This window comes from Monocercomonoides exilis (assembly GCF_001643675.1).
Source record: "Monocercomonoides exilis strain PA203 chromosome Unknown scaffold23-1346700, whole genome shotgun sequence".
In the NCBI taxonomy this organism is placed as follows: Eukaryota; Preaxostyla; order Oxymonadida; family Polymastigidae; genus Monocercomonoides; species Monocercomonoides exilis.
Window position 1 is genome coordinate 1,115,234 of NW_027150568.1, and position 11,477 is coordinate 1,126,710.

Consider the following 11,477-nt stretch of genomic DNA (forward strand, 5'->3'; position numbering starts at 1 on the left):
AATACAGAGAAACAGAAAATCGTTGTTTTAGTTGAGGATTACGAGTGAACGAAGGAAAAGTTGGAGAAAATGAAAATTGGATGACAAAGGAAGATGAAGTGAAGCTGTTGAAGAAGAATGAAGAAATTCATCTTTTGTATTTGAAGCATATAACTCTTCGATCTGTGTGAGTGAAAACAATCAGAAACCGATGAAATGCTTGGAAGACGAAGGAAAGATGCGATGAATATGAATTGAAGGAGTTTGTCGTTCTTCATTTCAACTCTGACGAAGATGGATGAAAAAAGTCGGCATTCATTCAGCTGTGCTAGTGTTGCATGTCACAGTCAGGAAGAAACTCATTCTTCGACGTTCAAGAGGAGAAAGCCAATGGCACATGCACAAACATACAAAAAGGATGCAATAATAAGCATTCTGTTGAATGATGATGAAGATTGAATAAGTTGATGATCTCCAATTTCTCTTCCATTGTCCCAACGCTGAAGGAAATATGTTTCAATATAAAATTGCCTCTTTTTCTCAAAATGGCTGTCCTTTCGAAGAATGAAACCCAAAAGCGGCTGACGTGAATACTCTTCGATTACCAAAAAATACTTGATAATTGGATGTCTCGTAGTTGGCGTTTCTCCACTCTTTTGAAGCAAAAGCGGAATCAGAAATAGAAATTCATCGCTATCCATGTCTGCCTGGCACAGTCAGAGAAACAGGAAAACCTTATAAATAAAACTGATATTTGGGGGCTCTCCTTTTTTCCGTCGAATTCTTGCCTTTTTTGTGATAAATATCCTTCCCTTGATATTGCCGGCCACTTTCCTTGCGAAAAAATACCCCAAACTGCTCTCCCTGCCTTATGCTCCTTAAATTCTATATAAATTTGTGCAGATTTTGTCCTTCACAGAATTTCATCCATAAATCTTCATTCAAAAAAGCAACAGTCGAATTTATCTTCACCTCTTGCTCCAAACAAAAATTATGAAAAGTGTGAAAGTTGCACATATTCCTTTATTTCTCAATCGCTATACAATAATCAGCTCCATTCACATCGTATTGCTCTCCAAAGCGGGGATTTGCCATTTCAACAATAATTCTGATTCCTGGGCTTTGGAAAGCATACAGATGGAAATATCTTCACAACAAACAAAACAAAAAAAAATTACATACATTATGTCTTTTTGTGTTATTGATGAAATTGTTGTATTCCCCTTTGCCATCCAATTGACAAAAATCATCAGATAAAATTTCAAATTTTATGCATTACCATCATTTCTTGTTGTTATCACAGAAAATAATATTTCTAATTCAATAGGTAATGATTGCTCACGAAATTCTCAATCGGTGTATAAATATTCCAGTTCAAAGTAAATAATTCGATCATTGCAACCATAACATCAAAGTGAAAAGACAAAGCGTTCTGTATCTTTGTATTTACAAATCGACAACGACAACGCAAGATAGAATGGCGTGAATGCATATATTTTTTTGTCTTTTATGGGTTTTTTATATTTCATCAATTTCTCCATTTAAATATATGCGAATTCAATATGAATGATCAAAATTTTGTTGTTTAATGTTTTCAACATATTTTCAAAAATACAGGAAACAGAAAACACAAAAAAGTCCACTGGCATGCAATCATAATTGATATATATTACATATGATTCTTTCTTTTTTCAATTTTTTGAAGAATTGTTTTCTGAACTTGAAGATTGCGATGAGGACGAGTAAAAACTGAAAATCGAAGAAATGAACGAAATTGTGGAATATATGGACAGAGAAGAATTTAAATCCATTTTCACAACAGAACTGTTCAATAAGATGGACAAAATGATTGAAGAAGAGAAAATTACAATGGAAAATGCAATAGGGTTACTGAAGCACTTGGGATATTACGAAGTTCTTTTGAGCTTGTGGAATTCTGCCTTTCATAGTTCATTGTTATGTGAAAGATTTGAGAAAATGATTGTTGATGAAGATGAGAAAAATGAAGAAAAGAACGAAAACCTTTTAATTGATAGTTGTGAATGCTATCTTTTGCTTGGTAATTCTTTTTCATTTGAAACGCTTTCGATTTGCGTGCCTTGTCTTCTAAAAGCGGCTTTGAAGAAAAAGGAAGATGAAGAAACAAAAACAGAAGTGGAAATGGCTTTATTGGGTTTTAGTTGCATTAGGAAATATTATGTGTAAGCTCTTCTATTTTATTTTTGATTGTTGAATTAGCAATTGTTTTTAAATTAGCACATCGAAAAAGAACTTTATTTAAATGAAATCAAAGAGATAATCCAATATCATCAAGAGCACCGCAACCTCACTCAGCTTGCCTAACAGTCTGCTTGGCAGTTTTTGATGAAAAGATTATTTTTTGATGAGAATTTGGAAGAAGTCATTGCAAATGAACTGCATTTCGGAAGAGAAGCAAGAAGAGAAGTGAAAGAGCTGACCAGATGTGTGGGATGGAAGAGGAAAGAAGAAGAGAATGAAACGAGAAGAAAAGAAACGAAAGAAGAGGTTTGTTGAGATGGCTGCGAATATTGAATTTTTCTTTTCGCAGTTTTCGATGCAAATCATGGAAAGAAGAATTTGTGGCACTTTTGAGCAGCCTTGGTGATACATTTCGAGCTGCAAAGGATAATAATGGAGAAATCAGCGGGATGTGCATGAAGATATTTTTGGTAGCAGCAAATAGCAATTTGACAGAAATTGATGAGTTTGTGAAAAGTGGAGCAGTTGATCTCATTTTGGAGGAGATTGAACGATCGACAATGGATGACGAAATAGCGAGTGAATTCTTGGCATTTTTTGATTGCATTTCATAGCAATTGAAAGGAAAGGGGGATGACGAAAGGGAAGAAGCGAAGAGAAAGATGATGAAAAGGAAAATATTTGAGAAGTTGGAAGAAGAAGGATACGAGGATTTCATCATCTGCTTCATCAAAGATTTGATTTTTATAAAAGATTGTATTATCCTTTTTTATCGTTAGATGTTTCTGATTATTTACTGAAAGTTTGAGGAAATGATATGCAAAGAATATAGAAACTCAACAAATATATTTTTCTTTTTCGATTTTCATCATTTCACAATTCAGTGAAGCTTTGTAATATTCACCTCAATTATAATCAAGACTGCAAATTTTCACCTTTTTTTTTTAAAACGATGAGTATTTTTCAGTCTGTTTATTAATATTTTTTCTAAATGATAGTTGATATTTTCTGTTTCAATATTAACAATAAAGTTCATTGAAACATTACAAATTGATAAATTTTTGAAAAATGATGGATTTCGATAAATTTTAATAATTTTACTTATTTTTCCTGAAAAGAATTAGTAATGAAAAAAATATTCAATGAAAAAGCAGTTACGGTTATAATCACAAAAAATCATGGATATTGGATCGTGATTATTCCCTGGCTTCACTGAAAAACTTTTTTTTTTCTTCTTTTTCTTTTCTTTTCTTTTTTTAATTAGCCTGAAAGCCACTTCAGAAATTTATGAAAAATTATTCTTCTTGAGAATGAAATATTAAAACAAGCATCCTTGATTTATCTCTTTTATTTATACATATTTGGAATATCATGAATACGATCATAAGAAATATAAAAAGCTCACGAATTGCGTTGTATTCTATCAAAAGGCTGTGACAAAAGAATATGAAACAAACTAAGGGTAATAAAACAGGATGCAAGATTATGTAATGAGAGTTGGCAGCTAAAAAAAAACCATCTTTAAAATGTTTTCCTTTCAAAAATAAATAAATAAATAAATAAATTCTAAAACAGTGCGGATGAATGTGATGCCTATAACAATAATCTTTTAAAGAAAAATGAATAAATAAACACAGAATTTTTATTTATTAAAAAAAGAACATAAACAATCATCTTTTTCTTTTGTTTTTATTATTTTTGTTTTGTTTTTATTAATGTTTCATCCCTCAGCTTTCATTCGCTCTTGTTCTTTCTTTCTTTTTTTCTTTCTCTTCCTCTCCATCTTTCTCTCCATCTTAACCATCAACATTCAAGTGCAATTATTCTTTGGATTCAGGAGACTTACTGCTGTCATCCGTGCTTTCACTTGCATTTTCTTCCTCTTCTTTCTCTTTCTCCTCTTTCTCTTTCTCTTTCTCTTCATTTTCCTTCTCTTTCTTTTCCTCATTGCCTTCTTTGGCCTTCTCTTCTTCCCTGTCTTTCTCATCTTTCACTTCTTTCTCATCAACCTTTTCTTTCCCTTCTTTTTCTTTTCCATCGTCAGGGCTTTTCCCGGCAATCCCTTCTCTTTTAGCTCTCCTCTCCTCTCTCCTCTTCTTCTCTTCCTCTGCTTTCTCCGCTTTCGCTTTCTCTCTCTTCTCCAGCAGCTCCACAAAATGCGTCCGGTGCACCTCCAGAAACATCAGATATGGCGATATCGACGACACATTCGCCCCAAACGGCAGCACCAGCCTCCCTCCTTCCTCCTCTCCTCCTCCTCCTCCCTCTCTCCCACCCCTTCTCCTGTGGTGTCTGTGCAGCAGTGATGACGGAGGCGGTGCCTGCGGTGTGTTCAGCTGTGCCTGGAACATGAATGTGTCGTGGTTGCGGAAGGCCAAAAAGAGCGTGTTGAAGTTCTGAGGATTCGCCAGCACAGGAGGAATCGGAGGAAGCGACATCGGATCGTCGTTGGCAGGGCGGCGGAAGCGATACTGCTCGATGAGGGCAGCTTGGATGGCAGGGATGACACGCATGGGGATGAGACAGGGGAATTGCATGTGCTGAGTGATGAAAGGGAATATGTGGAGGAGAGTTTTTTTTTTAAAAAAAAAAAGAAAGAAAAAGAAAGAAAATGAAGAATGTGAATAACAAATATGTAAGTTGTTTCATGAAAGCACAAAGCAAATAATATGAAAAAGATAATTTGAATTTAAAGATTTTTTAAAAAATAATAAAAAGAAAAGGAAATCTTGTACATTTCGTTAAAAAAAAAAAACGAGATGCAATCAATCATACATATTTCACATTTCTGTTCGTCTGTCTTGCCACTTCTCCTCTCAAATCCAGCCATGATGAGAAATACATAGAAACAGCAAAGTCAATCGCCTTCACCACAAACTGATGAAGATGCTGGTACGATGGGAACTTCGAATCTGAAGCAGCAGAAGAAGAAGTAGTTGTAGAAGGAGAAGGAGATGATGAAGAAGCAGGAGATGCAGAAGAAGCATAGCTTGGTGGAGAGCTCACAAATGCTGGCAGTGTCGGGTTCCGCTCAAACACTTTGCTCTTCTCGTTCTCCTTCTCCAGAATCCTCTCTTTCTCTTCGATGCGCCTCCTCAGCTCAGACTTCTGCTTCGACTTCTCATTCGTCTTCTCCCCCGTCTTCTCTATTTCATTCAGTTTCTTCAACTCTGCCTCCAGTTCTGCTTTCTCCTTCTCCGTCTGCTCCTTCCGGAACTTGTTCAGTTTCTTTGTCACTTCAAACTTCTCCCCTATCCACTTCACCATCTCCTGCGCCACTTCTTCCACTGATGGCATCAGATACTGCTTCATCACAGACGCCAGCTCGTGCAACGTGGAGAAAATCTCTTTGAATGTGGAAAGGTTGAACTCTGCTGATGTTGCCGGCACTTTCACTTTGAAGGAAGGCGGCTGCCGCGGCTGCACAGGAGGGAGATTGGCAACAGAGGGAGTGGCTGGTTGTGAGGCTGAGGGAGAGGAAGCATCTGTTTTTGCGTCTTGTGGACTGCTTTTGCCATCTGCTGACTTCTGAGACGCATCTGTTGCTGAGTTAGATGCATTAGCTGGATTGGGGCTGTTAGTAGAAAGTGTCTTTTCTGCATTCTTCGCCTTCTCCTCTTCTTCTCTCATCAGAATCTCTCTTCTGTGCTCTTCAATCATCATCCTCCTCTTCTCCCTGTTGTTCCACGCCCGCCCTTTCATCTGCTCCTCGCTGCCCCACACCTCCCAGAACATCATCGCCAGCAGCTGCATCGAAGGGAGATGTGTCGAAGGCAGAGTCAAAGTGGCCTTGGCAAGCGAAGAGACATAGTGCATCAGCATTGGCTTGAACACAGAGTGCTTTAAGTTCGTCTCAATCTCCTTCTCCTCATACATCTGCTGTGTTTCTGTCTCCAGCTCTTCCTCTTCATCGTCCCCCAGCAACCACAGCAGGTCCACCAGCTTCTTCTCTTCCACCTCTTCTGCTGTCAGCTCCCTCGGCGCCACTTCGATTGTCTTGTCGTCTTCTCTTCTTCTTCCTTCTTCTCTGTCACCTTCACTCGATCGCAATGCCCTCATCTCCTTCGCTGCACGGCGGTGCAATCTCTCCGCCTCTGCTCGCTTCTTCTTCGCTTCTTCTTTCTTCTCTTTGTCTTTCTCTTTGTCTTTGTCCTTCTCTTTCTCTTTCTCTTTCTCTTCTCCTGTCATTGGTGATACACTTCTTGTTTTGCTGTCATCCTTCTTTTCTGATGCTTCATCTTGGTCAGATTTATCAGTCTTTTCTTCTTTCTTCTTTTCGTTTTTCTCTTCCTTCTCTTCTGATTTCGATTTTGATGTTGATGTTGATGTTGATGTTGCTTCTTCTGTGCTAATATTTCTCCCTTGTTGTGAAACTGATCTATCTTTCTTCTCCTTCCCTTCTTTTCCTTCCTTCCCTTCCTTCTTCTTCCTCTCCTCCTTCTCCCTCCTCTTCTCCTCCTTCTCCTTCTCCTTTATCTCCCTCAGCTTCATCTCCATTTCCTTCCTCTCAATCAACCTTCTCCTCTCTCTCTCCTCCTTCACCAGCTTTTCCCTGTGCTCCTTGTCTATTCTCTTCATCTCCTTCCTCCTTCCACATGCCACAGCCACCACTAATGCAACTGCTGTGTGGAGAGGAATGAGAGAAGGATTGAATGTCTGCAAGACAGAACACAGCACATACACAAGCAGCTGGGTGGGCAGGCCAGAGGGAAGGAAGTGAAGAGGATCTGTGAAAGAGAGATATATAGAGAGAGAAATAGATAAAGAGAGAAAAAGAAAGAAAAAGAGAGAGAAGAAAAGAAGAAAAAAAAGAAAGAAAGAAGAATAATGTTGCAATCAAGCAGAATTATAAAGAAAGAGCAGAAAATAAATAAACAATAATAAATTTATAATAAAAACCTGAAAGAACCAAATGGACAGTTTTCGAGAACAAGTCAAGTGAAGACATAATTGACGGAAAGCAAGGCGCCTCCAAGAAAAACTGTGGATTGTATTCATCTGCCATTCAATTTAATCAGCAAATTTTTCGATTTGCAAATGAAAATAAAATTTCGGTTGCAAATGAATAATTAAAATAGAGGTGAAAAAGCATAATAAATGAATTATTATTCTGTAAATATCAAAGGCAAACATGATGTTCTATAAAATGCAGACACAAGAGAAATCAAGCAATAAGGTACGTATTCGGTTGGTGGAATGTGCGCGGAATTAACTTCCAAAGGATAAAGCAATGGAAGAGATATAATTGGTAAAGTCGAAAATGAAGAAGGATCTTCAGGTTGAGGAAGTGCTGAAAGAGGAGCAGATTGGGTGTGACGAGCCGTTTTCTCGCCTTTATCAACACGAAATACAAGTGATGGTAATCGTGCTTCTCTTGGATCCATAAACGCATCAAGATCATCACAATATGCAATTGAATGAATCTTTGATTTGAAATCGCTTGAAAGCAGCAAATTCGTAAAACCAGATCTTTGCTTTGGTGCATAGGCTTCTCCAACAACGTAAATCGTTTCAATTCTGTCTCTAAAAGATTTTGGTAACTGTTTGTATATGGAGTGAAATTCTGTAACAGAAAAATGAAAACTCTCATCTTGATAAAATTGGGTAAGAATAACAGCTATAGTTTTCGTTGACTTACAATTTAATTAAAAAAGAAATTATATAAAAAAGTACAATTAAAAAGAAAAATAGTACCATTTCAGTCAACAGAAGAACAAAATAATGAAGAAGATATTGTCTATCTGTTGAAGAATTCATTGCATGGGAAAGTATTATATAAATCTGCCGTCCTTTTTTATCAATTCCACCAGGATATATAGGACGATGTGGAATGAATGAAGTGAAATCGTATGTCTCGCATTTTTGAAGAAATGGAATTAATTCCTGATCGGCTCCTTCTTGCCTGACTTGAGGAAGAAAGAAAAATTCTGGATTGAGGCACTCAGTCATGGACAATCAACTATTTACTTTGAGAACTTTCGAAAAAGAAAGCTAACGAAAGAAAATAAGATCTTTTCTCAAAGATCAAAAAGATCTCTTATGTAAAATAACTTTTTTGCTCTTTTTCATCCAAAAAAATGGTGATTCAATTAAAACGTTGAAATGAGGCTGTATCAATTTGAAATAATTATAGAATTTGTTTATAATCAAATTCGTGAGTTGATTTATTTATTACAAAAAAAAATTACAAAAATACATTAAAAAAGTTGTTTAAGAAAGTGGGATTATTTGAAACTAGCTGTTGTTGTTTCTCTCGCTAAGTTTATTCAAATGAATCTTTTGTTCTTTACAGATTATCTTGACGTTCACAAAATTTTGCAAAATATCAATTCTTTTTTGAAGATAATATGAAAATCAGTATTGAGAATCAAATGAATTATCGAGAAGCTTATAGATTATTCAGAAAAATCAAACAACGAAGTGGTGAAAAAAGTAGCATGATAGCTTAAAATGTGGCAAATGGATTGCCATAAAATTGCAAATCAGAAAAGATAAATGATAATTGTTGATGATGATATTAAAATATTAGATTGATTAAAATAAAATTAAAATAAACAAAAAATAAAAATAAAAAGATCCACAAAAATACAGAAAGATTTTCAAAAATAACTATAATCGAGATAACTCTGCTAATTCGTTATCAACAACGTCTGGTCCTGTGTCAATAATTGTATCGGCCATTAAATAAGAAAGAAATTGTGAAATAAATAGAAAAGAATAATAATAATAATATTTTTTATAAATGCCAATGAAGCAATTGCTGTATAAAAGAAGAAATGAAACACACTTGGTCCATCGGTAGTCGTTGCTGGTCCAGATTGTTCTGGAGCCGAATCCTTAAGAAATGAAGGAACTGCATCCATTTCGAGTTCGTCCCCAAGCAGATCAAGTTCTGCATCCAGCTCTGCTTCATCAACAAATGTATCTGTGTCATATGATCGGCTAATAATATCTGTGACTTCTTCACTTCGCTCCATCATATCTGCCATATTGTCCATCATTTTCTATAAAATTAAGGAATAATTGTTCAAATAGAAAGCATTTAAATAAATGAAGTTTTTATGAAATCTTTACCTCTATTTTTTCAGGCGGGAGTTGTTTCATTTGTTTTTCCATTTCTTTCGATGCCACCTCAAGTGCTGAAATTGTATCAATTGCAGCTCGAGCACTTTCCGTTGCAAATTGAACAGATTGAATATTCATGCTTTGACCCTATTAAAAAATAAGAATAAATTCCAATAGATATAAAAGTAATCGAGAATACCCTCAGTGAAGTGAGTTGATTTTCAAGCCTGTTAATAGTTCAATAATTGTTGAAAATATACGATAATGTTTCTTTAAAAAATCAAACATTTTACGTTGTCTCAGAATTTGAATTGCTTGCTGCTTTAGCTGAGTTTTAAGGCTTGGAGAATTCGTTTTCAGCATTTTTGCTTTAATTTCATTTATTTGCTTGGTTTTTGCGTCAATATTCGCTTGAAGGTGGGATTCCCTTTGACTCATCTAAGTTTTAATTAAAATCATTGAGACATAGTATATAACATTGACAAACGCTCGCTTGAATTTCTCCCAGAGATTTTGTTGGCTGCTGATTTGATTTTCCTTTAAATTAAAAATAAGATCGCTCAATAGCAAAGCAAAAGTAGTTTTTATCCAAAATCACAAACCAAAAAATCTTTTCATTGAATTTGATTGTGCAAATGATTGGAAACAAAATATTGAAAAAGTATGCAAATATGGGTTCTTGACAAAAAAAAAAGTTATTATCTATTTTCATTTCCTTCAGAAGTTTTAAAAAAACTTCATTTTATTTCATTGAATTCATTTCGAAAAAACAAAAAACTTTCGAGAAGCAACTCAAAAACAATGCAAATGTAGTTTATCCCAAACTGAATAACAACAGTTTCCAATAGAAATGAAAAATTATTGATATTGTTTTATTCCTGTGTTTTTTTAAAGAAAACTATTTTTTCATTTTTATTTTTTTCTTTTTAAAAAAAAAACTCATTCTAAAATGCAATACTCAATTATTATAAAGTATTGTAAAAGCATCACAAACGAAGAAAAGAATGCCTTAAAATTATGAAAAATAAAATTTTAAAACCGCAAATCCACGAAAAAATGTTGTGTAAAACTTCAAAACTTAAGGCATTCATCAAAAGAAAAAATAAGTATTCACGCTTCTATTAAAAATTCATCTTGCGTGATAAGATGACAAACATAACCAGCAACAAAAAAGATAAAAAACATCAACATTTACAGAAATAGTTATCGCTTCTAATTTTTTTTTGAAAAAATTAATCTCAAAACTACTTTCGAAAAGCAGCTTTTAAAGCTTTGACTCTGTTTTTAACAGCTAATTTTGTAACCTGCTTCCCAACAAAAATGTCAAATGCGTGGAAGGTTCCTTTCATCTGCACAAGCTGCACAGGAACTCCCGCTTTTGAAAGACAATGCGAATAAAAAATACCTTCATCTTTTAATGAATCAAGATCCTCGACTTCAATGAAGGCAGGTGGAAGATCTTTAAATGATTCGGTTCGCAAAGCACACGAATAAGGCAATGAGCTATTTTTCATGTCACGCAAATATATTTGCCACATCTTTCGTACAAGTCGTGGATGGGTAATTGGTGCATCAGTCATGTTTTTAGCGGATGGCAAACTTTGAGTGTTGTCTATAACCGGATAAATCAACATTTGGAAACAAATATGTGGTCCATGACGATCACGAGCCATTTGAGACACCACTGCGCTTATGCATCCCCCAGCGCTATCACCGCCGACAGCAATTCGCTTGGGATCAATCTTCAGTTCAGTCGCATGATCAGAAATCCATTCAAGCGCAGAGTAGCAATCTTCAATTGGGCCAGGGAATGGACGAGTGATAGATAGTGTATATCTAACAAATGCCACTCTACATTTAGCTGCTCGGGCATATTCAAAGCACAAAGTGTGAATCATTGGAAAATCTCCAAGGAAAAAAGCACCTCCGTGATAATACACCAAGCACGGAGCATCGTCTGTCAGACCCTTTGGTGAATAAATTAAAATTTCCACATTAGAATCCTGATAACCTTTGATCTTCACAGTTGAACAACTTATATCTTTTGGGCGAGAGCACAATTTAAACCAAATTTTTCCACATAAATTTACTGAATGAATCATCCACGCTTGTATACATAATTTTCCTATTTTTAAAAATCTTGCAAATTGTAATTCCGGCAGCAGCCCAGAGGACATTTTCCTTGGTCAAATATCAAATTCTTTTATTATGGT

At 35.4% G+C, this 11,477-nt stretch overlaps 4 protein-coding genes across 4 annotated transcripts; 1 reads left to right on the forward strand and 3 right to left on the reverse strand.

Moving 5' to 3' along the window:
- Window positions 1-1,384: 1,384 nt before the first annotated feature.
- Window positions 1,385-2,472, forward strand: MONOS_18628 (uncharacterized protein). Its single transcript, XM_067871664.1, has 4 exons — window positions 1,385-1,459; window positions 1,597-1,624; window positions 1,685-2,180; window positions 2,236-2,472. The coding sequence occupies exons 3-4, from the start codon at window positions 1,744-1,746 to the stop codon at window positions 2,258-2,260; spliced, it is 462 nt and encodes a 153-aa protein (XP_067727286.1). The 5' UTR covers window positions 1,385-1,459; window positions 1,597-1,624; window positions 1,685-1,743; the 3' UTR covers window positions 2,261-2,472.
- A 1,057-nt stretch (window positions 2,473-3,529) lies between these two features.
- Window positions 3,530-8,240, reverse strand: MONOS_3658 (uncharacterized protein). The gene is made up of 5 exons (XM_067873672.1): window positions 7,894-8,240; window positions 7,331-7,832; window positions 7,099-7,197; window positions 4,975-6,926; window positions 3,530-4,739 (listed from the first exon to the last, which is right to left on the reverse strand). The coding sequence occupies exons 1-5, from the start codon at window positions 8,146-8,148 to the stop codon at window positions 4,020-4,022; spliced, it is 3,528 nt and encodes a 1,175-aa protein (XP_067727287.1). The 5' UTR covers window positions 8,149-8,240; the 3' UTR covers window positions 3,530-4,019.
- A 186-nt stretch (window positions 8,241-8,426) lies between these two features.
- Window positions 8,427-9,935, reverse strand: MONOS_3657 (Vacuolar protein sorting 60A (Vps60A)). Its single transcript, XM_067873671.1, has 7 exons — window positions 9,867-9,935; window positions 9,752-9,801; window positions 9,551-9,702; window positions 9,464-9,491; window positions 9,274-9,411; window positions 8,987-9,203; window positions 8,427-8,855 (listed from the first exon to the last, which is right to left on the reverse strand). Exons 1-7 carry the CDS (start codon window positions 9,880-9,882, stop codon window positions 8,809-8,811), a joined length of 648 nt encoding a protein of 215 aa, XP_067727288.1. The 5' UTR covers window positions 9,883-9,935; the 3' UTR covers window positions 8,427-8,808.
- Window positions 9,936-10,210: 275 nt separating this feature from the next.
- On the reverse strand, window positions 10,211-11,469 carry MONOS_3656 (putative esterase). The gene has a single exon (XM_067873670.1). It carries the CDS (start codon window positions 11,439-11,441, stop codon window positions 10,509-10,511), a length of 933 nt encoding a protein of 310 aa, XP_067727289.1. The 5' UTR covers window positions 11,442-11,469; the 3' UTR covers window positions 10,211-10,508.
- Window positions 11,470-11,477: the final 8 nt, after the last annotated feature.

What these genes read in the sequence shown, in the direction of transcription:
- MONOS_3657 (XM_067873671.1), bottom strand. An exon ending in ATTCTGAGACAACGTAAAAT is followed by an intron (nt 9,492 to 9,550) that starts GTTTGATTTTTT and finishes AACTATTAACAG; the next exon opens with GCTTGAAAATCAACTCACTT. An exon ending in TCCCGCCTGAAAAAATAGAG is followed by an intron (nt 9,204 to 9,273) that starts GTAAAGATTTCA and finishes TTAATTTTATAG; the next exon opens with AAAATGATGGACAATATGGC.
- MONOS_3658 (XM_067873672.1), bottom strand. Translation starts at nt 8,148, where the DNA reads ATGACTGAGTGCCTCAATCCAGAATTTTTCTTTCTTCCTCAAGTCAGG. An exon ending in TTCTTCTGTTGACTGAAATG is followed by an intron (nt 7,833 to 7,893) that starts GTACTATTTTTC and finishes TTAAATTGTAAG; the next exon opens with TCAACGAAAACTATAGCTGT. An exon ending in CGAACAGAAATGTGAAATAT is followed by an intron (nt 4,740 to 4,974) that starts GTATGATTGATT and finishes TTCATCACTCAG; the next exon opens with CACATGCAATTCCCCTGTCT.
- MONOS_18628 (XM_067871664.1), top strand. Translation starts at nt 1,744, where the DNA reads ATGAACGAAATTGTGGAATATATGGACAGAGAAGAATTTAAATCCATT. An exon ending in TGCATTAGGAAATATTATGT is followed by an intron (nt 2,181 to 2,235) that starts GTAAGCTCTTCT and finishes TTTTTAAATTAG; the next exon opens with CACATCGAAAAAGAACTTTA.
- MONOS_3656 (XM_067873670.1), bottom strand. Translation starts at nt 11,441, where the DNA reads ATGTCCTCTGGGCTGCTGCCGGAATTACAATTTGCAAGATTTTTAAAA.